The 26,660-nt window shown below is 39.2% G+C and overlaps 1 protein-coding gene across 1 annotated transcript in view; it reads left to right on the forward strand.

The window, feature by feature from the left end:
- Window positions 1-26,660, forward strand: part of TG (thyroglobulin) — a 157,477-nt gene that overhangs the window by 42,548 nt on the left and 88,269 nt on the right. The window contains exons 23-35 of the mRNA XM_051610309.1: window positions 3,892-4,014; window positions 5,760-5,875; window positions 6,476-6,584; window positions 7,801-7,998; window positions 10,334-10,501; window positions 11,059-11,124; window positions 11,968-12,048; window positions 14,071-14,208; window positions 15,130-15,306; window positions 16,301-16,412; window positions 16,949-17,028; window positions 18,845-18,988; window positions 21,702-21,767. Of these exons, the coding sequence (XP_051466269.1) occupies window positions 3,892-4,014; window positions 5,760-5,875; window positions 6,476-6,584; window positions 7,801-7,998; window positions 10,334-10,501; window positions 11,059-11,124; window positions 11,968-12,048; window positions 14,071-14,208; window positions 15,130-15,306; window positions 16,301-16,412; window positions 16,949-17,028; window positions 18,845-18,988; window positions 21,702-21,767 (1,578 nt within the window). The remainder of the gene's footprint in view (window positions 1-3,891; window positions 4,015-5,759; window positions 5,876-6,475; window positions 6,585-7,800; window positions 7,999-10,333; window positions 10,502-11,058; window positions 11,125-11,967; window positions 12,049-14,070; window positions 14,209-15,129; window positions 15,307-16,300; window positions 16,413-16,948; window positions 17,029-18,844; window positions 18,989-21,701; window positions 21,768-26,660) is intronic.

The raw sequence follows: 26,660 nt of genomic DNA on the forward strand, positions 1-26,660 counted from the left end.
GCTGACAGCTTTTGATGGATGCTAATCTGCTCTCTGCTTGGAAACCACAAACAACAATGAGATGGCTAATGGGAAGAAACCAGAATGATGAGTTACCTTCTAAAATTATCACTCACCAGTGTGTTCATGTGAAATAGACTGTGTTTGACTATGACCTCAGAGCCATGGCATAAAGTCACCCTCTGGGTTCCTGCTGTATGGGATCTGACTTGGTGAACAAATCCTTGCAGTGGGATTTGGCTTCAGACAAATGGATATAAAATAGAAAGTAATCTTTGAAAAGCCTGAAGAAAGAGTGATACAAAATAAGAGTGAGAAAACCCAAGAGCTTCAGCAAGCTGGGTGTAATACCTGTAAGTACATTCATTGCTGTGCTTCAGAGATGTTACTGAAGCATCACAGGAGTCATCCATATAACAGTCCCCAAAATGCCTGCAGTCACCTCTGATGCTTCTCAGCCCCAAAGCTTTCATCTTGCCCAAAAATAGTTTTCCAGATGTTTTCATTACTCATCATGTGACTGGTATTAAATTTAATGGAATATTCAGTTTAGAAACTGAATTCACTATGTGCTCTAAATTAAACAATATCTTATGACAAGTGTGGTCAGTGGAAGGAGTGTGAAAACCCTCAGTTATGAAGAGTTTGCAAAACTATCTTCAGTTAAAATAGCTTTTTTTTTTTTTTTTCTCTGAGCATACTCAGAGACTGATTGTAGTTATGAACACAAGGTGTTACCCTCTGTTAGCCTCAGTCACTGGGTAACTGGGATGTTTCTCTGAGCAGAGGATTCACAACAGCTTCATTCTCTTGTTACTTCGAGGTTTCCTGCCTGAGCATTTCTGACCCTGTCCAGGAAGGAGCAGTTGTAGATACCTGTGCTTATTTTTGTGGATCATGCTAGAAAAAAGTTCCCTACAAATAAATAGCTGCAAGTGTTGACAATCTAGGGTTGAAAAAAACAACAAAAAGGAACACCCAAGTTTGTTTTGTTTTGTTTTTTTGTTTGTTTGTTTTAAATAATTTAAAAGCTAATTCAGTTTCTTTAATTTTATTTTAAAGATCAAGCTGCATTTCCAGAAAGCATTATATAAAGTGAAACCAATTCTTTTTACTTTCACTCTGCCCCTTCTCTTAACTAAATGGAACAACACAGCAGGCTCTGGAGGCTGATCTTGCCTTGACATGAGCCTGGTGACTGGGCAGGGTCGGTAAAAAACCCAGCTGCTCTTCAGTTTATGGAGTCTTCAGACAGAAGAATTTCCTTGTATGCATGCACAGTAATAAGCTGTAACAACCCGTGCTTACTCTTACTGTTCTCTCCTGTTATTTTTAAACCCCACTTAATTTTTATTGCAACAAAAAGGACAGGACCTATAGCTTTACTCTAGTAATATGTGAGATGAGGGAGAATTTCTGCTACACCCTAAACCTGTGAACTAGCTGAGTAGTTATATTGCTATTGAGAAGTGGACAGTGTGAGCTAACATCTTCATGAAAATGGGAGCTGATAGAATATTTTTCATCCTACTTTTAAATTATTATTTTATTTATTTATTTTTGTGGACAAGGTAGCTTTATGAATGCATTTTTTCCCCTTTACATTATAAAAAAACCAAACAACCAACAACAAAAATTAAAAAGGCAGCCTTTCTGTAGATTTTGCATTGTTTTCAGCTTAATATTTTGTCACACTTACTGTTTCTTACCTATTTTTCTTCCATATTATTGGAGAGCAAATGGCAGGGGAGGATGAAGCCAGAATTAGGGGAAAAGAAAATTCAGAAGAAAACAATTTTTAAATGGCATTTTTTATTTTGAATTTTGTATTAGAAATGAGGCAAGCAAACAACACAAAACCACTGCTCCTTTTCAATTTTATGAAAATAAAGGAATTCTATTTTTTAATCAGGCAACACTGCAAGTTGCAGATGTAGATGAAGGTTTCCACCTCTCTTTGCACCATCCTTCATCCCTCTCCCCAGCCAAGCCAGGGTGCAAGGATATTTGTGTGTTGTTTGGCTACTCCTCATGTTCTTTCTGAACCGAAATGATGTTTTTATCAAAAGCACCTGCTGGCTCAGCCCTGACAACAGCAGATGTTTGCTTCTGATTTAGTCCTGACTGTTTTGCTCTAAGAGTACAAGTAGTTGTTTCAAGAACTTATTCCTGACTTTTATTTTGTGGCTTATTCAGACGTTTCAGGGAGAGAGATCTGGGGTGCTCCTGCTGGACTTTTGAGCCCACATGCATGGGGGTGAGAAGGGCTGAACATCCAGCTCTTCCACTTGCAAACATCTCCCATGGGCTGAGATCAGACCAGGGCTTCTGCTTCTCAGGTCCAGGCCAGGCTTTGGTTACAAAAACCCAGAGTTGCATCCATTTTGAACATTTAGAAGGCAAGTACTTGGTGTTGGTTGATGAAAAGCTCGACATGAGGCAGCAATGTGTGTTTGCAGGCCAGAAAGCCAACTGTATCCTGGACTGCATTAAAAGAAGTGTGGCCAGAAGGTCAAGGGAGGTGATTCTGCCCCTCTGCTCTGCTCTGGTGAGACCCCACCTGGAATACTGTTTACAGCTCTGGAGCCTTCAACATAAGAAGGACATGGACCTGCTAGAGCAAGTCCAGAGAAGGGCCACAAAGATGATCCTAGCGCTGGAGCAGCTCTGCTATGAAGACAGGCTGAGAGAGTTGGGGCTGTTCGGCCTGGAGAAGAGAAGGCTCTAGAGGAACCCAGTTGCAGCCTTTCAGCACCTGAAGGGGGGTTACAGGAAAGCTGGGGAAGAACTTCTTACAGTGGCATGTAGTGGTAGGGCAAGGGCTAATGGCTTTAAACTAAAAGAGGGTAGATTTAGACTAGATATAAGGAAATAATCTTTTACAATGTGGGTGGTGAAACACTGGAACCTAGAGAGATAGTAGATGCTTCATCCCTGGAAACATTCAAGATCAGGTTGTACGGGGCTCTGAGCAATCTGATCTAGTTAAAGATGTGCCTGCTAGGAGGTTGGACTAGATGACCTTTAATGGTCCCTTCCAACCCAAGCCATTCTATTATTCTGTGATTCAAAGTCTGATGGAAACAGAGGAGATGCCAAGTCACCACATTCTTTCCTTCTCCTTAATACACTGTGTTCAATGAAAGATATTAACACATCAACTTGTGGACACAGTGTACCAAAAATTCTTTGTAATACAGGTAGTTAACAACCTAAACAGGGTGGTGTCACTGTGTGTCCCTTCATCAGACTTCAGGACACAGCCAAGGCGAAAACTTCTGGAGCTTACATTGGATTCCTCACCCCAGTTAGTGACATTTGGGTTTTGCACCTCTAGAACCCTCTATCTTAGAAAGATTCCTGAGCCTGAAGTCAGTGGAGATCAGGCTGATGTTTTCTTTTAAACAGGTGATAAGGCTCCTGGATTTTCTTTCTAACCAAGTTCTGTTGGAGGTGGCTCTTGTTTCAGTGGCTGTTCTGCAGCAAGTTGGTTCCCCTGTTCACTCAATAGTTGGTGCAGTGCCACAAACAAGTAATGGGGGATGGCCAGTCTGCTGCTGGACTCAAGCAGCAAGGCAAGTCTCACTTGAATATAAACTCACAGGCCACTCCTGGCTGTTTTTTAAATATTCTTGTGACTTTTTCTTTTTTCTTTTTTCTTTTTTTTTTTTTTTTTTTTTTTGCAAAACAGAAATTAGATCCTCAGTCCAGTTGTCTCCTGTCCTGTCTGTGGGGTTATGGTACATCATTTAATGAACAAACCTCTTTTCCTACAGAGTTCTTCAGTTTTTATTTCTACCTAAAGTCTTTGTCTTTCTGTACCATGGGAACTGATAGTAATACTTAATTGTTGGGTTTTTTGGTTTGTTTTGGTTTGTGTTTCTTTTTTAGTGCTTGGAAAATTTGAAAGAGTTCCTGGCTCCAGACTGATTTATGGATCAGAAGAAGCTCAAATTCTTCAGTCTCAGTCATTTGGGGGAGACCAGCAAAGTCCAGCTTTTCAGTGCATTTCAGGTGAGGAAAACTCTCAGAAAATCTGTTGAGACAACACTAAGCATCCTGGAAAATAACACTATTTTTATATTATGAGCTTATAGGGAGATTCCTGGATTAACTATAAGATTTGCAGTTCAGCACCAGTTCCCTGCAACATATTCACAGCTCTTGTTGACCTTGGTTCAGGGAAGAGGTTGGTCTTCCTTTCAGAAAGTAGTCTTTTAACTTTATATACCACCTCAAACAAGTCATCTCTCTTTAAAACCAGTTGGTATAGTTTGAAATATGGATGAGAGCTGAGATTCAGATCAGGAAGTATTCATCAGACTCTTCAGATCCACAGAGAACACAAGGATTTGGTGTTCAGGACATTTAAAGAACAAGCTTTTACCTCTTTCCAAATTACCTGACTGGTATGTAAAAAAAGAATAATCACCCTTGCTTACATCAGAAGGATATTATAAGGAGTGCAGAGATATTTCTTCACCAAACCTTACAGTGTATTTACTACATTATATCTGGATACATCATGTTTGCTGGTTTATCTTGGTTCAAAATCACTGCACTGCTTTCAGGGTGCTTTGAGTCAGTCTCACCTTCTGTCTCCTAATGCTCAGACTTGTGAAGAGAGGCAGAGGGTTTACACTAAAAATAAAAAAAAAAAAACACCCTGGCAGTGATAACACAGGTGGCCTGTTTGTAGGCAAACTTCACCAAAGTGTGACAAAGTCAGTGGCTTTGTGTTACATACTGTGGTCTTGCTGCAGCAGTCACCTCATGCTAAGACATGAATCTGGGAAGCCTTCTATGTGTTACTAGAATGATTTTTCTGCACTAGATCATTCCCTAGCTGTACACTGCAAGGTTTTTTGCACCTTCCACTAAAACTGGAGACCTTCAAAACACTGAACTGAACTGAAGAACCATGGGAATTAACTTAAGGAGGAAAAGTGTCCCTTTGATAAGTGATTTGATTCAGTGCACATAGCCTCTTGGCATTATAAGTTACATCCACTGTCAAATGGCAGCACTACTACAAGATATTACTGCTGGGGTGCTCACTGAAGGGTAAGGGTTAGTCTTTCCTGCTCTGCTTAGCTACAAAATCAGATAGCTTAGCTAACATTTCTGATGTTGTTGTGATGATCTAAGGTGGTTGATTTTATAGTAAAGACATTTAGAAACAATTTTATACCCTGTTCAAAGAGCAAAGCTGTAGAAGCAAGTTAGTGGTGAGTGTGGAAGGGCAGAAGGATCTTCAGCCACTCCTAAGTCTGGAGAGGGATGGCTGCTCTCTGTTACACTGACCAGGTGATTGCTGTAGAGATGACTGGCACGATTGAGGAATTTGGTATTTCCCTTCTTCCTATCACTCTGATATTTGTTCCAGCCTATTTGCCATGGAGTTACTGTACCAGGCGGCTGTCATGTGCTGATAGAGTGGTTCACAAGAGTCCTCCCTGCCTCCCTCAGGCAAAATTACCCAGCAGACATTACATATTTGTGGAGATGGTTAGGCACAACCTCAGCTGTTTGTATCATCAGGTGATTAACAACTTTTTGCATGAATTTCAGTTAATTTTAAAACCTAACGCTCTACTGAAATAGTCAAATACTAAAGATCTTCTGGCTCATGAGATTCATGTGCTTGCAGTCAGATAGAGGCATGAAAAACTAGGCAAAGGGCAGTGAACAGTGGAACTTGTAGCAGAAATTTTGACATGAAATGCTTGGAAACCTAAGATTTCTTTCCTGTTTTTCAGCCTGTGAGAGGGAAGATAGATGTGGTTTTGTGACAGTAGCTCCTGCTGGTGCTGAAGTTCTTTGTGAATTATACAGTGCTGCTGAAGTCAACTTCAACTGCACCACCTCTGGATTGGTAAAAATGATCATAATTAAAAATACGGGTTTATCATAATGCTGTACGTTCAATATAGGTAGATGGCACCAAGGAAGAAAGGCAGGCTGTCACCTGGCCCCTTGGACATTGCTCTTCACTATGGCAGCAATAAACTCCTGCAGGGTGGTAGAGAAGCTACACTCAGATGTTTCCAAAAGTGACACCTGAATGCTTCAGTTTTTAGTTAAAATATAAACCAGAACTTTTGTTCTTAAACATGCTGAGCTCCTGCAGTCTAGAAATTGGGTTAGTTTAAAAGGATTATCTGGATAATCCAGATGAGAAGTAAATAGGTCGACAGTCAGGTCACCTGAAACAATCATTCCCCTAGACCAGGGTTTGAGCTGTGTGCTCTTTAGCTCTGTAACACCTTCCTATTCACTTCTTTTAAGCACAGTCTGTGACACTGAAAAGTCAAGATCTCAGTTTGATAGAACAAACAATAACCACCCAGAGCTGTGGTGCTTACAAACCCTGCATGTTAATTCCTCCTCATCAGTTTCTGAATAAGGAAAATGTGTTTTAGGAGAGGAACTGAATTAGCTGGTATTGATTTTACATGACTGTTTTGTCTCTCAGGTGCAAGGCGTTTTGGGGAATCCCACTGCCATTAGAGTTAGTCGTCTCAGCTGCCTGCTTCATGTCAGGACTCCAGAGGGAGATGAAGTGATGGTGTATTTGAAGAGAGGTACCAGATGGGAATCACTCACCTAATGTTTGACTGCTGTGCCAAAACTTGTTGTTCCTTCTGTACAGGTTCATGACTAAATGTGGGGAAGGCACAATACTTTTCAGAGTTCAACATCTAGTGATAGACCAGAAATCTCAGCAAATCTTCCCACCATGTCTTGTTCCCTAGAAATTAGGAATACAGCTTTTGTAAGCCATTTTGATGGCTTTATCCAACATAGTCCCACAAAAGCTTGAATTCTATCCAATGTATAATTCTATTCTGTTTTGCTGTATTATGATTTTTGTTTATTAAACAAATTGATATTTGCATATATAAGGCATTACTAATGACCAGCTTGTACATTAGTTTACATTATTTTTAAATTTACATTATTTTTATTGTGAATTGTCCTACTAATACACCACCCAAGAAATAACATGCTCTCCAGTGAAGCCCAAAGTGATTCAGATGAACTAATGAATGTATAAGATACTTTTAGATACCTTTTTGTTTGTTTGTTTGGCATAACCAACTTGAAGCTTCATGCCAAATTTGAATCAAGACAACCAAATACAGAATGCTACAGGGTTTGAATCAAAACTTTCCACTGCCACTGTTTTCTTTTTGCTTCTCTCCAAACTGCTGAGTCACCATTTATTAATAATATTAAAAGTAAAGAACAAAGTCTCAGCTGAAAAAGACAAGTCCCCTGAGCTTGTTGCAATTCAATACAATCTTACTGATATCAGATCTACTCTAGATTTCTGTTGATGTTGTTAAATAGAGTCAGGGTTATATGAATTGTATCCACTTACATATGTGTCTGGTCAGCAGAAGCCTTAATTGCAGATGCAGTTCTGCTGACCAAATTACACATCTTACTTTTTAAATGAGATAAGTTTGTTTCACTTATACCTAGGAGTTATTAATATAGAGCTTGAAAGTAGAACATTACCAACTTTAGAATGTGCATAAATTTAGGAGCCCCTTGCTGATGCAGTGGGCTCTTTTTCCTAACAGACAATACATTCTGACCAACTACCCAGGTGTAATTGTACCAAACGATTTGATGATCGTATCTTGCATTTGAATCCTAAAGTCCAGAAAAGGACTTTTAAGGCTGAGTTTTCATCATGCAGCTTTCAACCAGCTCCAGCCTGCAGCCAATCTGAAAACATCCCCCCTCCTCCTGAGCCCTTCTGAACCTTTGTTTCCTATTCTGTCTACCCAGAACAAGAATTCAGCTCTTCAGGACTGAAGACCTTTGAGAGAACCAGTTTTCAGAACGTGCTGTCAGGCGTGAGTGGCTCCGTGGTGCTCTCAGCAGTCAGCACATCTCTGGCTGATGCCCAGCTCTTCTGTCGACAGACCTGCAGCAGGGACTCTTGCTGTGATGGCTTCATCTTGAGTCAGATTGCACTTGATGGAGGTATCGTCCAGCTGCAAAGTAAAAAAATGATGCAGTAGAAAACCAGTGTTAACTGAATAGAACTCATTTTTTGGACACAGTACACCTGCCTCTACATCACAGCAGTGCTAGCAGCCTGCCTGCATCACCTATGGTTTTTGGTCTAGGCAGAATTTTAGTAATGCCCAAGGCTTGGCCTGGCCCAGTAGAGATAAAGACCTGAAGTAGCAAGCTGCTGTTGGAGAGTAAAGGATGTCTTGACTGGAAAATTCTTTGCACCTGCTTTGACATCTGCATCCGGATGAAATAAATCACTCTGAAACAGCCCCTCTCCTTATGTAGTGCAGTTTGGTTGCCAGAAGTGTGTGACTTTCAGGTGATGGGGTAATTAAGACACTGCCTCCAGCAAAGCCCTTGTAGTGCAAATGTAAATCCGCTCCCTTTCTGGAGCAGGAAAAGAGGAAGCTAAGTAGGGAATTATCATAGAATTACAGAATGATTTGTGCTGGAAGGGACCTTAAAGACCACCTACTTCCAACTCCTCTGCATGGGCAGGGACACCTACCACTAGACCAGGTTGTTCCAAGTCCCATCTGACCTGTCCCTGAACACTTCTAGGGATGGGGAAACCTCAACTTCCCTGTGCAACATGTGCCAGCATGTCATTGCATGCAGGAATGCTATAATCTCCTAAATCTGGGTATCTAACTAGAAAGGTGAGTGGTAGTGGGATGGACAGATTCTGGCAGAGGTGGGACTTGAGCAGAGCCTGGATTTCTGACAGCAAATTTAAGAACTTTATGTCCATCCCTGCCTTTTTGTAGTTTCTTTTCAAGCTCACATGGGATCACCTTCCTGATTGGAGGTGCATTACCTATAAGAAATGTGAAGTTCTTAGAGAAATGTCTTGAGTTTTTAAAGACAGGTGCTTACAAATCCAAGCACATGCTACTGGCTGCTATTTGGCAAGCAATTCTATAGTTCTGTGTGGAAACTGATCCTGGATTTGAGAAAAATCTATGGAAGATGTTAAGCAAATGTTTTCAGAAAACTATATTGGTTTGTGATCTCGGGGTTTCTTTATTTGTTTGTTTGTTTTTGTTTTGCATCAAAATATTCTAGGGAATGTTCTTGTTATATTTACCATCAAATTTCTGGGTTCCTCATACTTGTGAGTGTGAAGGTGAATACTTGAGAGCTCTCTTTTTAGTTGGAGTGACCTATGTGCATCAACAATACATGTGAATACGTTACTTGGACTGGCAATTAGTTAAGAAAAAGAATAAAAATAATAAAGTAGCATGTTCAGTGTCTCACATACTCAGTCCATTGAAAAAAACAAAACAAAATCCTGGAGAGGTCTTTGTAAAACCATAGAAATGTCTGAGCTGTGACAGTAAGTGCAAAGCAAGAGCTGAGTATTGTCTAGACATTATGGTAACAGCCTGAGGCCTGAACACCTGGCCTTGAACGTGGCTAGTCCCCCCAACTCACATCACCCTGCTGGGGGAGACTCAAGCCTGGACTGACTGAAATCAGGCACCAATCCAGGAAACCCAGTAAAAGTATAAGTGTTTTCTTGGTTTGGAGCCTGATATTGAAAGACTGCCAAAGGACTAAATATGTCTCTGTGGTGCTATAAAGCACTGAGAACATTGTTGGGTATTATCAGATAATAGTAATATTTTATTAGGTGGTAATAGTATGCACTTGAAATCTCTGTATAGCAGGCTACAAATGTTTATAGAATAATATATAGTAGAATCATTTTGGTTGGAAAAGACCTTTAAGATCATTGGGTTGAACCATTAACGTATCACACTGCCAAGTCCACCATTAAGCCTTGTCCCTCAGCACCACATCTACATATCTTTTAAATAAATCCAGGGTTGGTTACTTGACCACTTCCCTGGACAGCTTGTTCCAATGCTGGAGAAACTTTTCTGTAAAGAATTTTTTCCCAATATCTACTCTAAACCTCCCCTGGCACAACTTGAGGCCATTTCTTCTTGTTCTATTGCTTGTTACTTGGCAGAAGTGACTGACACCCACCTCACTACAACCACCTTTCAGGTAATTGTAGAGAGACAGAAAGTCTCCCCACAACCTCCTTTTCTCCAGTTTAGTTTAGGTGTGAACAGCTAACTTTAGTACTCCAGTTTGAACATATGGCTCTGATTTTCTTTTTTTTTCTTTTTTTCCTTTTTTTTTCTTTTTCCTTTTCAAAGTGATACTATCTCAGTGGCACATGTTCAACTGGCATTTAGAGAGGAGTACTGGGATGCTTGGCTGCAAAGCTCTGTGTAGGTGCAAGGGGTTATTGGAGTGCTTTAACTGTGTCTTTGCCCAAACATAGGTACCATTCTGTGCAGTTTGATGAGCTCCCCAGACGTGCTGATCTGCAATACAAAGGGCTGGAGTCCATCACCAACATCTGTCGTAGGTGGGATATGTAAAGGTGTGAGCTATGATGAAAAAGAGAAGATGTTTTCCTTCACCCTGGGAGGACAAGTGTTCAGTGGAAGTATGTCAATGAATTATCTAAATTTAAATTACTTTTATTGATTTCTTTTATAGATTCTGCCTTTTTTATCAGCTTGCTCTTGTACTTCAGTGCTTTTTTACTCAAGCAAATCAAAATCTGTACAATAGCAACAAAATAAGAACTCTCTAATTGGATGTGTTGTTGCATAGATGGACCTCTCATGTTTTACTGTGTGAACATTAATGAAAGTAAAGAATCTGTTTAGTTTAGATTGCTTCCAGTAGATTAAATATTTCCAGTATTTAATTCAGACAGATTCAAGCAAATAATCTGTAAGAAAGGTAAACTCTGAAGCAAAAACAGAAGGAGAGGTGCCCAGAGCTGCACAGGAGAAGCAGTGACAGAAAATGAAGCAAAGCTTTGGCACCCTGGACCCAGACCAGCATCAGGACACCTGAGACCTTCTTCCTTAGGGTCTTATTATTGTGAATAAGATGATCATAGTCTACTGATATGTTTTTAATGCATCTTCTGAGCATTTCTATACTGCCTGTTCAGTTTGAGCAGCTCTTCTAACAAACTTTTTTCTTTATTAGCTTCTAAGTTGATGGAAGAAGCAGAAAGAAATTTTACTACCTTTCAGCAAATTTACCTGTGGAGAGGTGAGTTATCTCATAGAAGCTGTTACAAAAGGTTGTGGTGAAGTGTGGGCAGTGGCAGGTGTGTGTTCTGTAATGGAAATATCATTCTCACTTTATTTTACACTGTCCAAATCCTGACACTACTTTAAACTCTTTTCTGGCAGGGGTGGGTGTAATCTGGAATAATTCTGCTGCTGTCACTTTAATGAGATTTGGGTAAATTCTTGTGCTTTATAACTTTTAATACCTGTGAAATATACTATAATATTTTGTCCCATCAGTGTTCAGGTACCATAACAATTTGGCACATTGTATATACTAAAAGGGTTACTTTTGTTAGCATAACTATGTATATGTTGTTTCTGCAATTTTACCCTCTGAATACCACAACTTGCATAGCAGGACCTGCACAAATGATTTGAGATAGTGCTTTATAAATGCACACAGCCTCCAGAGCTCTGCTGCTGAATGGCATCATGACTGTGGTTATAGCATCTAGTTTTATCCTTCAAACAGCACCTTTTGGTTTAGGTTTTCCATGGTTACATGTAGATCTTAAAATCATAGAATAGTTTGGGTTGGAAGGGACATTAAAGGTCATCCAATTCCAGTCCCCTGCATGGGCAGGGACACCTCCCTCTAGAGGCTCCAAGCCTCATCCGCCCTGGTCTTGAACACTTCCAGGGAGAGGGCATCCATAAGATGGTTTTACTAATTTTTGAGTCATCATTTGGTGAAGTTGAACTACTTAAGAAATTGTGCACTTTAAAATATTTGCTAAATTTAAGGAACTAAGGATAATACTGTCTGGTAGAATAAAGATAAAGGGAATTACTATGCTCTTTAATTCTTGTTGCATTCCAGGCTCTGATATGGTCACCCAGACTAAAAACTCTGTGTGCAATGCTACTGCTTCGAAGACAGAGAATGATCTGATGTTACCAGGTACTACAGTAAGGGTGGACAGAGAAGGCAGCAGAAGATAACAGAGAGGGGGTATAGAACGTGACCAGAAAATATTGCATATATGCATCATAGCAATTCAAGTATTGGGAAGTCTGTCGGGTTTCTCTTAGGTAGGAAGTCTGACACAGGTTTTGAGAAAGATGTTAAACATGTAAGCCTTCTGTCTTTATATTTTTCACCTTCCTAGACCAGGCTGAAAATGAAAGTGTTAAAATGTTCTGTGAAACCCTGTTTTTTCAGATGTACTGAATTGTTAAGACCCAGGGAATATTTTGTGACTAAGAAAAAAAAATATAAAGAACACATAAACCCAAGAATCCAATCCTTAGCCTGGGTACCTGGCCATGTGTGCTGTTACTGACAATGTGACTGTAAATATGATGCTTTGAGGAACTCAAGATGAAACTGCAATTACAAGTCTTACTTCCATTCATTATGAAAATGAGGGTCTATGAAGTTCTTTGGCTCCTTTGTTACTCTAGGATCTCCTCTTAATTGTACTAAGTCGTATATATGTCCAAAATAATTTGTATGAAGTTACTAGATTTCCTTCAGGCCTTGAGCGTCATAATTGTAAGAGAAAGAGAGTGCTGGAGCCTGCTGAGAGCACTTTAGTTCATCTTTAATGATCTGTAATCTTTGCTGAGAGGCCTAGATAAATACTGGAAGATGTGATTTAATACATGTAAAATCCTAACACTAAATGAATTGCTGATTTTGTTTATCTAGTTTGAGTGGAAGGTGAACTAAGATGCCCATTTAGCTGGTGGTGCTCATGTACAATTGGTCATATCTTAGAGTATAAACTTAAAAATGAGAAAAAAATACACTGTTGAGTTTACCTGCCAAGGCAGGAGTGCAGCCCTCAAGATTCTCCATTTCCTTGCTGTGGCCAATGATGTCATTAAAACCTGAACTTATGCAAGGAGTTAATCTTCTTCCTCCATCTCTTAGTCTGAAGGTAAACCTAGAGAGGTAACAAGTCTTAGAAAACACTTTTTATAAAAAGCTGTGGATACATCTGGGAAAAGGTCTACAGAGCTTTTATTATCTGATGATTATCCTTAAAGCACATGGTAACATATCTTTTCTGATAGAAATTTCAAAGCTATTGTACACTCCTGGCATGTCAATAGGTGCCTCAGCAGTTCAGGTGCAATCATCAGCATATCTTTACTTTCATTTTTGTCTGGCAGCTTCAGTGCATGTAAAATTAAATAACAGAATCTCTCACAATGTTGGTGTAACTGGAGATGAGACCTGGTGCTGTCATTTAATAAATAAATAGATGTTTATGAAGACATTTTTAAGAGATCAGTGAAGACAGTTCCTTTCTTTCAATATTGGACACTTATTTAAAGGGATTAATTTGTAAACAGCCTGAAATAACAGTGATCAATTGTTTCAGAGGGAGCTCAGAAGATATCAAGCATTGTATGCATGTCTAAAGATCACAGGCAGGTGACAGAAAGGCATTGTTTAATGTGATCTGTGGGAGCATAAACTAGGAGAAATAAGATTAAATTGCTGAAATAGGTATTAAGCTTGTTAGAAAACTTAACAGTGAGGGACATAAAAGATTCTCAAGGGAATATAAGGAAAATGCTGTATTTTGGATTAATAAAACTAGATTGATTAAGGTGCTGTAAACATCCTTTGAAGCTTCATACTTCCCTGTTAGAATGTTGTGTTGCATGACAGAGGGGAGAGAGTCTTCTTGTTTCTAGGAGCTGTGATTTTCATCTAGTTTTTGGTCATGGAAATAGTCTGACAATGCTGCGTTGTGCAGGGCAGCTCAGCAAGGAGGTGTTGCCTACACAAGCATCAACAATTGTGGGAGGACAGTTCTGTTATTAAAAGCTGCCTTTGGTGTGTGCAAGCCCTGTGAAACTGTTGCAGCTGTTTTACTGTGACAGGCAGAATTTTATATATAAATAAATTTAATTTAATTAAGTTGTGTTTTTTTTATCAGTTTGAGCAGTTTGTTTGTTTGAATCTCAGATTCCACCAAGGATCTTTTCTACCTCATGGACAACAGCCAGATACAAAGTGACCAGAACTATTCTCTCCCTTACCAGCAGTACTGGATCTTCAGGCAGAAGTACTCAGCAGAGGAAGCTGTGCTTTGGTGTCTCACACGTAAGACACATCTTGGAGACTCTTATTCTGTAGGGAATAATAATTAATTAGAATCTTTTAGTAGGTATTATAATCATTATGAGTAGAAACTCTTAACTCGGAGATTTTTCAGGAAAAACATGCAGAATTTTCATGGAAGTTACTGGGGCCATGTGTTTCTTAAGATCTTTGCTGTGGCAGAAAGGGTACACACCATTCCTCATCAAGGTATCCCTGTTGTGGAAAACAGACTAGCAGATACAGCTTAGGCATTACTCTGCTGCTATTGACATGTGCCCCTGCAAACAGATAGATAACATAGTGTTAAAAGGGGATGGTGAAATTCAGATGTTCAAGTTAATGATAAATTATATTTTGATGTGATAAATGCAGAGGAGTTTCTAGCTCTGACTACCAGGAAGGCAAAACTGAGAGTACTAAACCATGCACAAACATCACTACAAGAGGTCAGCAGAGCTAGGACTGTTTAAAATGAAGCAGCAAGATATATATTTGCAGATGGCATTGCCACTGTAATTAAGAAATGGGGTTGACAGCATTTTTTCTTCTCTGAAGGTGCATTATTACCCTGGAGCAAGTTTCCGTGCAAATTCCTACAAACAAATGCTTAAACTATTGATTCTGGAAAAGTTATTTATTTTTCCTTTGTAATGTATGATGACTTCAGAAATATTTTTTTTCCCAAAACTTCCTAAGATATTGTAAGAAATATTTTATTTTATTGTCCTTTTTATTCTTTAAAGTAAGAGACCTCCCATTGATGCAGCTATTTTAGATACAGTTTGTATGTCAAATTTACTAAAAGACGTGAGAGAATTCTGTGAATCGCAGTGGCACCAATACCTGAGGGTAGACACGAAGAGGAACAGAGAAGGAAGAAACCCTCATGTATATGTAACTCTTCGTGACTTTGCTTCCTAGGTTGTGCAGAAGAAGAGGAGTTCTGTCGAATGGCAGATCTCCAAAGTGCCACAGACATGTACTTTGTGTGCACCCTCTATCCAGAGGCACAGATTTGCGATGGCAGCATCGATCAAATACCAGACACCTGTCGAACCGTGCTACCCTGGCAACCACAAACATTGTATCATAAAATAGGCAAGTCTGGGGATTTGACTGTGTCATGTATGCTCTAACCCTGGTAATACAAGCTAGTGCTTTGGCTTGTGATTCTGAGATAACAAGTCTGAATGTATGAATGGGTCCTGAGGCGTGATGGTGTAAGGGAAGGCCAGGCTCTTCTGGGTATGTTTTTTCATTTTCAGTTCAGTATGGAAAGATACTAACCACAAGTTCTGCTCTCTACCTCAGTCATTCCCAATTCAGAGAGGCCAATTGTAGCTCAAATAATTTTTATACCAGGTCTTACATCTTTTTGTAACTTAGGTGAAATGAGAATGTCGTTGGGATGTCAGCAAGCCCATTTTGTATCATTAGAATTTCCATGGTAGTTAAGCAGTGCAAAAATTGAAGTTGTCGACTGTAATATGGGGTAGGGTATTTTGTTGTGGTTGTTTTGTTTTTTTTTTTAGCAAATCCAGAGTTATTGACATGTGGATTTTAACTTCTACTCTTTGAACACTTGGGAAGTTCAGTGATTTTCTCATAGGTCTCATGTGAGGAAGCTGGACAAACAAGCTTCTTACCTGTACAAATGCCTGTACTCTTGCTGTGAAAAATATAGAGGTCCTCTTAACTAAACTATTAAATTGTGTATTTTTGGGGAGCCCTTTTTTGAGGAGTTGACTAATGCATGAATACAGTGGAATCTTCCAATATGGAGTTGTCCCTCAGCTTTTGGACCTTGCAGAAGGAGTAATGTTGATACAGGTCTCAGAAGGAGAAGCCCTGGGCTGGAACCTTGGTGATTTACTTTGCTCAGCTTTTAGAGCCTTCACTTATTGGATTTCTGTTAATCTCCAGGCTTCACCATGAAAAGTTTAATGTGATAATGTAAAATTACCTTTTATTAGGTCAGGACCACTGTAGCATAGAAACATAATCTTAACCGTTACCATATAATTACATGACCAGTAGATGTAAATTGTAAGTTAAGCTGATTTTTCCAATTTTGTTTTTCTTTTCCTTCCAGTCACTCTAAAAAGTTCTGTCAAGAGCTTCTACATACGTGTACCATTCCAGAAAGTAACAGGGATCTCCATGAGGAATAAGACTGACATGAGCAGAAAAGCTGTTTCAGATGGGTAGGACATGACTGTTCCTTTTACTGGAATTATAGCCATACCTGGAATACCAAGGCCCACAGATGAAGGGTATCAGATGTATTGATCCAAGAACAGCATTATTTGAGAATAGTTAAAGAAGAAAAAAATGGCATATGATTTAAAGGAAATATATAATCGAGTTATAAAAAATAATGTGTATACTTAGTAATTATATATATGTGGATTGTACTGCTATTAAACTGCTGCTTGGCCAGACAAATCACTTGGCAATATTACATCAAATTAATTTAGGCTGGTATTTTTAGTGCAGATATCAAAATAATAATCTAAGTTATTAGGTGTAATCTGGTAGATACATATTGATCAAATGTAATGTCATCTGCAAATGGAAAATATGTCGAAGTGTCTGCGCAGTGTAACCATGAAGCAGTCTTATAGTGATGGCACCTCCACAGGTGCTCAGTGTCTCTTCCCTCTGCGGTATGTCTTCCCTTCTCCATGAAAGACACAGTTTATTAATAACACTAAGAGTAATGATGTTTTTCCTTTCCCAGCTTTTTTGAATGTGAGCGTTGGTGCGACGCTGACCCTTGTTGCACGGGATTTGGCTTTTTTAATGACTCCCAGTTATCAGGTATTTTTTCATTATTTTTATTTTAAAAATAATGTCAGTCTCCATTATTTCAATGTATACCTTCCTTTTGCTGTGAGGGGCACTTTTAAAAGCCCTTGCAGATCTTACACAACTCTGTTTAGCCCCTATTTGAGTAACCATAACCATTTCTAGGAGCTCAGCCCAATGACAAGCTCCACAGCTCAGAAATTATTAAGAAAACTTCTTGAGAGTGAGTCCGTAGGAGTCTGCAGTTCCAACAGCATGAAATTGAAACTGATAAAACTCCAGGGAACTGTTACTTCTCATTTATCAGTCCCTCTTCCAAAATGATGATTGACTTCTTTTGGTGATTAAAAAATAAAATAAAATACATTGTTTCATTTTTAAAGCCAAAGTGACTTAGAAATCTAAATATTACTGAAATTAAATGCATATTAAGGATACTGGATGGGGCAGCTTAGCCTTTTGGCTGTCTTGGGTGTCTGAATTTCTCTGCTCCCAAATTTTAGACTTCTACTTGAGGAAGATTAGTTGGGGTTAGAGGCTTCTTATCTTCTCCTTTGTATTTTAGCTACTGAAGACATTTCAAGTAGGGTTTCTGTTAGTCTGAGGAAATCAGATCTGTAAAAAGATGAGTGACTGGAAAGCCATTAGAAAGTCAAACAAACACATTTTACTCATTGGAGATAGCTGAATTAAGGGGTGCTATCATCCTATAGTCAGCAGAGAGGTCGGGTCATTAAGAGCTCCGGTTGACTGAATCCTGTTCTGGGGGTACTTTGTTTTCTCTCCACTGGCTGCAAAGGAAGTGCTCAGTTAAAAAGAAAATCTTTAGCAGGTGTTTAAAGTTGGATGCCACCCAGGTCAATGTCAATGAAATAGTTTTTAATATTTTATCTCAAATTTAGACTTAGGCCACTAAAACGGCTCACCTTGTTTTTGGAAGTGTCATGTGCTAATCTTCTCTCCCTGAGGTCAGAAGGACATGCTGGTTTTACAATTCATTTGGGAATTTGCAGCACTTCAGAAACATATATGTTTGATTTCCTTTTTTGTTAAGCAGAAAAAGTTTTCACTCAGTCAAAAGGAAGTAGCTTGGAAAATTAATCCAATGTAGTTTAAATTGAAATTATTTCTCAAATCAAAAATAGTTGACAGTTTTCATACTTTCATATGAGCATGTAACTGAATATGACTTTATATTTCTTTAAATAACTCTAAAATTAATTAAGGATTCAAAAGCACTTAACATACAAAACTGCCACCTCTTAGTTTATCTGATTAGTATTTATTATCTGTGACATTTCAACCATCCAATGCTGATATTCTTACAATCAAGGGAACTTTCGTTGGTGGTTCTAATACGAGCTAGGATAAATCTTCAATGAAACTGCCAACTCTGTCTCAAACCATCCATTTTTTTTCAGGTACGGAAATATTCACACTAGGTCTCTGAAAGGTGGAATTTCTGTCTTGATGTGAGCAAAGGCCATGTTTCAACATACATGCAGATTTTTAATTCCCAGATTTGCCTTAACCAAAAAGGGCTGCTTGCTCAAAGAAAAGGTCCTGATCTTTGCTCTGTGGAAATACTCCTAGTGACCTTAATGGGTGATAATAATGGTACCCACCTTTCCTCACATTGAATTAATTGTGATTTTTCAACACTGTTTTCAAGAATGCTAAAACTTGGTGCATTTTAGGTATTTCCTACCTTTAATTTCTAGGTCAGTGGAATTCCTTTTAACACTCAGCAGGACCGTGCTGTATTCAATTGCCTCAAAATACCATCTAGAAGAGGAAAATTTTCTGTAACTATGTATTTCCCTGGCAGGTGGAAAGATCGTGTGCCTGACGCTGAACAGCCTCGGAATCCAGATGTGTGCTGAAGAAACAAGTAGTCCTTGGCAAGTTTCAGATTGTAGTTCAGCAGATGCTGAAGTCAGAACACACCCATTTGGCTGGTACCAAAAGCCTGGTGAGTGATGCAGAGCACATGGCCTGTCTGACCATGTTTCTGGTCTGGTTTTTGCACAATGAAGCTTATTAATTAATTTTGATCTATGTAAGCTTTGAGATGGAGGATCCATTTGCAAGGATTCCAAATAAACAAGGCAGACAAGTATGTGCAAGAGAAAGAAAGGTGCAACTCAATTCAATTCTAAAATAAAAGCAATAGAAATACTCCAAAGAGTTATAATCTAATTTCTTAGGTTTTATGGGAGACTTGTGTCCAATATATTTTGTCTCACTGCACAGTCCTGGTCAGGAAATAATTCAGTGTTTCTCACTGCTTGGCTTATGCTTTAACAGTGTGTGTGTGTGCATAACTTCAAAAGGTTTGGTTTTGTTATGGAATTAAAGATTCACTTTTGGCTATTTTAACAAAAAAAGAGGCAAAACCAAATTCTAAGGTAGCACTGTATTCTTCCTGCTGCTAGAGGCCATCATGTGTTTAAATGGAAGAGAAGTTATGAGAGGTTAGGTAATTTCCTCGAGAAGAAGCAGAAAAAGGATCTAGTCAAAGTAAATTTTCTTTTCCATAATAAAAATCTCCATTTTTTTGTTGAAAAATATCAATATATTTTGTCACGTTCTTCATGAGTAGCTCTTTTTCTACTTTGTTAAACTTTGAGTTAACATAACTGAAAGAATAAGGAGAATGAACACCCATCTGAATGTATCCCCCTGTGGGAGGATGGCCAGTGACTGAGCCCAACTGGGCAGAACCTTGTTGAACTCTTCTGAAAGCAGCGAGGCCCCATGGGGGCAAATCTGGTGATGCTGACAGAATTAGGGGAAAAATTGAATAAGGAATACATTTTCCTGCTTTTTAACTCCCTTAGTTCTTGCACAATGGAGAAGGACTGGTATCCAAGTGGAGAAAGGAAGCATGAATTGTGGATATACACTGTTCAGGGCGTGTGATGTAACAATAATCCCATTAAGATTTGTGTAGAGCTAGATCAGATATCCTGCTAATGCATTGCAATTTACAGTGTTGGAAAATGTAAAGAAAACCCTCATTCATACTGGAATGTCTGAAATATGGACTTGATCCTGAGCTTTTCAACATCCTATGTTGGCACTCTGCCCACTAGATCATCCATTTCCTGCCCCAGTTGGGCAACCCTTCTTAAAAAGGAGACAAAGCATGGAGTTGAGGGGGCACCAGGGAAGTTTATAGGGTTTTCCTAATCTTCCATGTGGGCTTGGGGAGGGAAGTGCTGTGGGTTTAGCAGTGAGAGGAAGGGAACAACAGCCCTGGTAAAGAAGGCAATGGCAGGAGCACGTGGGCAGCCAGAGCTGAGAGACAGCCAGGGTTAAGAATGACAAACAGTAGAAAGGCAAAGTGAAGAGGAGATGGTGGAGGTGCAGATACACTTCCACTTCTCAGAATAGTTTTTTCTTTCACTGGCAAAGAATTAACCAAAAATAAAAGATGTCGCTTATTTCACACACAGGAGGATGAAGAAGAAGAGCCTGGGGTGTAAGAAAAGAGGATCATGTTAGGAGATGGTGACATTGCCTTATGCAGTGAGGAAGCTTCAGATGTGTTTCCACCATAACACACAGCAAGGCGCAGATGTTTATGCAAATAGAGATATTTACAGAGAAAAAATTTGTATCTGTTGTGCTGGTGTGTCGGGGGTCTGGGAACCAGGAAGAGGAACAAGAAAACTCTGAGGCTGAAAGGGAAAAATGAATGAAATCTGAAGGAGGAGTTTACCATCGGCAGTGGGATGTTAGTACGAAGCAGGGGGCTTTGGTGTTAGTCCATGATCTTGATGTAGGAAGGTAGTTGTGGCTTGATAGTATGTTAAGATGATGTATAAACTGTCTGCCCAAGCAGCTCCACTCATCAGTAATTTGATTTCATATGTATAGACCTGGTTGCAGCTCAGTAAACGAGGAACATAATATAGTAACATTTTAAAAAGAGTTCTGGATAGCCCCAATTCATCACTCTTCTCAAAATGAATGGTAAAGCTCCTCAGTTTTTATAATTATCTATTGATTACATGCATGGGCAGCACAAAGTGGAAGAAGCAAACAGAAAATCTGATCTGTTTCCAGCTTTTGTAGGGATGGTGGCTTATTTTGTCTTAGTAGAGAATTTGTAATGATTTGATTAGCCAAAGTGTTCTACAACATGTGAATGCACAGGGGAAACATTTTGTTTGTTATTTAAGATTACAAAATGTTCAAGGGAAATGTTAGCAAACATTAATTTTTTTGTATGGAAAATATGAATGATTATTTAAGTTTCAATTTGAAAAGCTTCCTTCTGGAAACTGACTTATTTCTTATTCTCCTTTTGAGAAATACGAGTTTGCTGACCAGGAAGCAGGGAAAATCTCATGACTCTTGTGATGCAAAAAAATGAACACAGAGAAGGACATGGAAAAAACCCACAGAACTCCTGAAATGAATTGTTCATAAAGAACTGCATTTTTAAAAGTGTTTGCAAGAATCTATATAAGTATGGAAATATAGACTAGTCTGGTTTCATGTACAAACCCAAAAGGGTTAGATACCAAAGCTGTCTTGCCCCCTTACTCTTGCTGTTTGTTGTGAGGAGATGCAGCATTCAGATCCCAGAAGTAACGGTGAAAATATTGAGATGTTGGTTACATTTTAAACTTTCAAGTGTAATTGCTTTCAAAGGTTTATTTTTTTTCTGCTTTTAGCTGACTTGAAGAACACTGTGCCTAACCTGTGTCCACCTGTCAGTTTACCTCTCAGGCCAGAAACTGGTGAGTGTATTCATGTATCAAGCAAAAAAAAAAGAAGGAAATATCCCCTATTTTGTATTCATTGCAAAAAGATCAAACTGTAATGAAATGGCTATGTTCCCATGAGTTTACTCATTCAGGTGTTTACTAATTTTCTAATTTTTATGCGTTGTGTGTCATTTAAACAGAATTGTTGTCAGCCACAATGCTGGCCTAATATCTCTTGACTCACTGCCACAAGAGGTCACTGAGGCAAAAAGTATTTAGCGTGATTGATGAAGAAATGTATCATTTGTAAGTGTGGATACCACATTGCTTTTAATGGGTATCACTTAACATTTTAGTGCAGTCACCAGTGAAGAAAAGCTCTGGCAAGGGCAGCCTCCCAAGAAGCTGTTTATTTAGAGTTATCATCCACTGCTGTGGGGTTTCTTTTAGCTTCTGGTGCTTGCCAGGATGGCAAGGAGTGTCAGGTTAGACAAATAACCAGCAGCTGCTGTCAGTAATGCTGAATGCAAGGAGGTATGATGAGTTTTCAGATTGATACAAACAATTGCAATAGAGATACAAAGCCAAATGTAGCAGATCTAGTTTTCCCCTGTAAAGCTTTGTATCTTCAAAGCAAGATGATGAAAGGGGCAATTCCTCAGGAAATACATGCTGGTGTATACCAATAACTGATGGGGAAGAATGATAAACTGTACTGCCTTTAGTCCTTGTTCATGGTTTCCTGCAATGATGGGAATATTATCTTAAGAATTATTCTGAAGTGGATCACAAGAAATGTAGTATTTGAGGTTTGTGTTGGGTCTGACTTTTGGAGAGATGATGTGACTTGCTGTGACACCATCTTTCTTGTATTGGGAATGAAATTTGTTTCAGTCTTGCAGTAAATGACTCTTATGGTATTCACATACGTTATTTTAAAAGTGGGTGGATCCTCTTAATAAATGAAACTTGACTGCTGCCTTTCAGGGCTTTGTATCTGTTACCCCCTAAAAATATATGCAAATTGTCAACAGCTACAGGCTTCCCTGGTTTGTCCTTTCCAGAAATACACAGTATATCTGCTAAATGCTGCATGTAATGAAAACAGGTTGGCTACTCATTAGATAACACAGTTTAACTATCAGGTTAGATTGAAATGGAGAAGTCTGATCTATCTCTGCCTTTGATTTTTGCTTTTGTCTCAGTACATTTATTAATCTGCTTGTGTCCATCTTTCCTTAAGCCATATACAACTGGGCTTGCACTAGAGGGTTAATATTTGCAAAGAACTTTCAGTATTGGGTTCAGAATTTACTGTGAACTGTTTTATCACCATAACTATGACCACCAGTCATGATCGTGTTCGGATCATTTGTATTTATTAGTAGAACTGGCACTTTTGTAATGGTGTTGTAATGTAATAGAGGGAAAACTCCTATCTTTATAGGTAAGCAGAAGTAAATTTTGTGTGAAATGCTTTGAGGAGCTAGTGGGGTAAAGTGTAGGTTGGGCCATTGACCTCTTTTGCCAACTGTTTTTCCCATGGGATGTGGAAAACTGCTTTATTAAAGCCTTTTTCACCCAGTATAAAACTTAGTAGTAATTTTCTAATATTCCTATTATGTTTTTCTCGCTTTCTTAATGCTAGGAGAATAGTGACCTAAGCAGCACCTAGGGAAAATTGACTTTTTTCTTTAAAGACTGCCCAGAACTCAGCCACAACAAGTGAGGTGTGCAACTTTCCCTTAATAACAATCTTGACCTATCACATGTGTTTCCAGGTCATCTTTCCAAGTGCAGGGCAACTAAAGGAAGTCTCTGGTTTGCAAAGGTCTGGTTAACCACCCTCGTGAGCAGACCCTTCCACTAAGAGGCAGGATTCTGGGTAAATGCAGTTGTCCTGAGGACAGCAGGGAGGAGAATTCATTGAATTACTAAGAGTGCAACTAGCTTGGATATCAAATTAGCACTAGTACCATCTCCTCTTTGGGCTCCAAACAACAGCATGTGCAGTGATGCATTAAAAATACAACTGGGAACCATCTGCCCTTCTTATGTTCTGCTTCATTTTGATACTAAAAGTACCAGCCTGGTTATTTAGGTCAGATTGTTCTCTGTGTCACGTTGTCAGAGATTTTGGAAAATTTTCATAAACATTGTTTCCGAACCCGTTATGATTATCTGTGTTATATTAATATATGCTAGAGATGATTAATGGGTTTAGAACTGGGCATCACAGAAAATCTTGCAGTGACTGAATTTGCTACGTTGTGGTATTGCTTGTACATGGGGAAAAATGTAAAACTGTGACTCCTGTGTGGTAACCAGAGGGTGAGTGTGAGAAAACGTCACTATTTAAAGGGCACTCTTGTGAGTGTGGATATATGAATGTGTGTGCATGCAAGCACATATATATATATATTTACAAATATATATCTATATTAACTTTCCATCAATATATCAGAAAGATACTAAAATTGGAATGATTTGCCAGAAGTCTCTGTGAAATAGTGCAGTTAATGTCATGACCAGTTTAGAGTCTGAGTTTACTGAAGCACAGCTAAGACCTGTATTTTAATAGACAGTTTATGTATTTGACTGACTTATTCTCTAGTTGCCCAATCTGCAAAGCTCAGGACAGCTTGCCCAGCACTTTGCTTGCTCCCATTCGCAGCCAGGGTACAAAGCACTCCTTCATTTGAGTCTGAGGTGTTTCCAATGCTAACACATTATGAAGAAACCCGGATTAGCAGATTTATGGAAAGTGGATGCTTTGCTTGTTTTACTCACTGTTCTTGACAGGGAGAGTGAAGGCTCGTAGGACCATAGAACAATGGAAAAAGCCTCAACAAGAAGGGTTTCTACATGTGCATGGGCTGCAAAAGAAAGAGCAGGGACAGCTGGACAGGACATCTGATGACAATGGATACAGAAAAAGCTGAGGTACTTAGTGCTTTCTTTAGCTTGGTCCTTCCTGCTAAGTCCAGCTGTTGGACACTTGAGAACAGGGTGAAGGCCACAGAAAGATGACTTACCCTCAGAGGAGGAGGATCAGCCTGGGGAACATGCTAGACATACAAGTTCAAGAGGCCTGGTGGGGTGCACTTGTGAGTGCAGAGGGAGCTGGTTAATGCCATTGTGAGGCCATTCTCAATTACCTTTGAAAGGCCCTATTGATGGGGGATGTTCTTTAGGCTGTGAGGAAAGGAAATGTCACCTCTGTCTTCAAGAAGGGCAAGAAAGAAGAACCCAGGAACTGTAGGCTGGTCAGCCCCACCTTGATCCCTGGGAAGGTAATAGAGCAACTGATCCTGGAAATAATTTCCAGACATGTTAAGAACAAGAAGGTGATTGGGAGTAGTCATCATGGATTTATGAAGGAGAAAAACAAGCCTCACCAAACAGATAGTCTTCTACAAGCAGGTGACTAAGTCGATAAGGAGAGAGCAGTAGGTGCTGTTTATCCTGACTACAGAAAGGCTGTTGATGTTGTCTCACATGACATCCTCGCAAAAACGGATGAAGTAAGGTCTAGAAAAGTCAAGAGTGAGGTGGGCTATATGTTGGCTGGACTGCTGGCTACAGAGTTGTAATCTAGCTAGAGGCAGTCACTGGTGTACCCAGAGAGCTGATACTGGGACTAGTGCTGTTTAATGTCTTGAATAATAAGCTGGAGAATGGAATAGAGTTCATTTGCAGTGAGTTTGGAGATGATGAAAGGATGGGAGGAGAGACTGACAGACCAGATGGTATGTGCTACTATTCAGAGGGGCCTCAACAGGCTGGAGAAATGGATAGACTAAAATCTTGTATCAAGCTGTCTTCCTTTGTTTTTCAGCTTTGTCTGAAAACTGGCTAGAACCTTCATCTAGCAATTGTTTGGAGAAGCTGTTTTAATATTTAGCCTTTTGAGAAGACAGGTCTTCTCTCTCATGTTCACACATTGCTTCAGCTTTTCTCATTCAAACTAACAGAACTGTTGCCTTCTTTGCTGTCTTTCCTTAGGTGGTTAGGAGAGCAGGATTTGCAAGCTGAGGTAACATCTTATATTAGCTGGTTTATGTAGTTGCAAGAAGGTATTTTTTGAGGAATCTGGGACATCCCACAGGAGACCAGGTTGTTAATTACTAGCTTCTCCATCTCTACCCTTATGGAAGGATGTCACTTCAGATTTGAGCATCTCTGAAGAACCAGTGGAATCTATCCTGTGGAGATGTCAAAGTGCTGTTCTTTAATTTTAAAACCTACAAAAACCCAGAAACAGATCTGTCAAGATTCTCTATTTCCCCTCTGAATAAGCTGGAGAACACTCTTTAAAGAAAATGTTATGGTGCCGAAACCATTTTCTATGTCAGTTTGTTCTACAGTGAAGCCAACTCTCCCAGTCTTTGAACTGTCACTAGGACTTAATTTTTTGCACTTTCTACAGCATTTAAACTCAGAATCTCACTATTTTTTTTTTGTTTGAGTATAATCTTTAACTGCCCAAAGTTATCAAGGGACAGCTAGAATGATTTGGTTTATCCTACTATCTTCCTGAATGTAGAAATCCTTTAGCCAACGGGTTGGAAGGTACTGTCTAGTCCTGTTAATCCTACCATACATATTGGGCAGATTTGTTGCAGTCACTATAGGTTTAAAGAAGAAAAGTTGAGAACAAATTCTATTGTTTCATTGAAATAATTTATTGGAGGTTCGTTCACTGAAATGATCCATAAATAAATTAAGGAAAAACATGTATTTCTTCCACAGTCTGGGTTTCTAAAGATGATAATGAGTAAAAATCTTCATAAAACCTCTGGGTGTTTGAAGCTGCAATGGGAAAACCTATTTTCATTAACAGTTTCTTCTCATGCCCAGTCACAGAGCAGCCTTGTGGCCACCTGGAAAATAAAATAAAATTTTTTAAAAAGACAAACCCCCTCC

This window comes from Apus apus, chromosome 2 (genome assembly GCF_020740795.1).
Source record: "Apus apus isolate bApuApu2 chromosome 2, bApuApu2.pri.cur, whole genome shotgun sequence".
NCBI lineage: Eukaryota > Metazoa > Chordata > Aves > Apodiformes > Apodidae > Apus > Apus apus.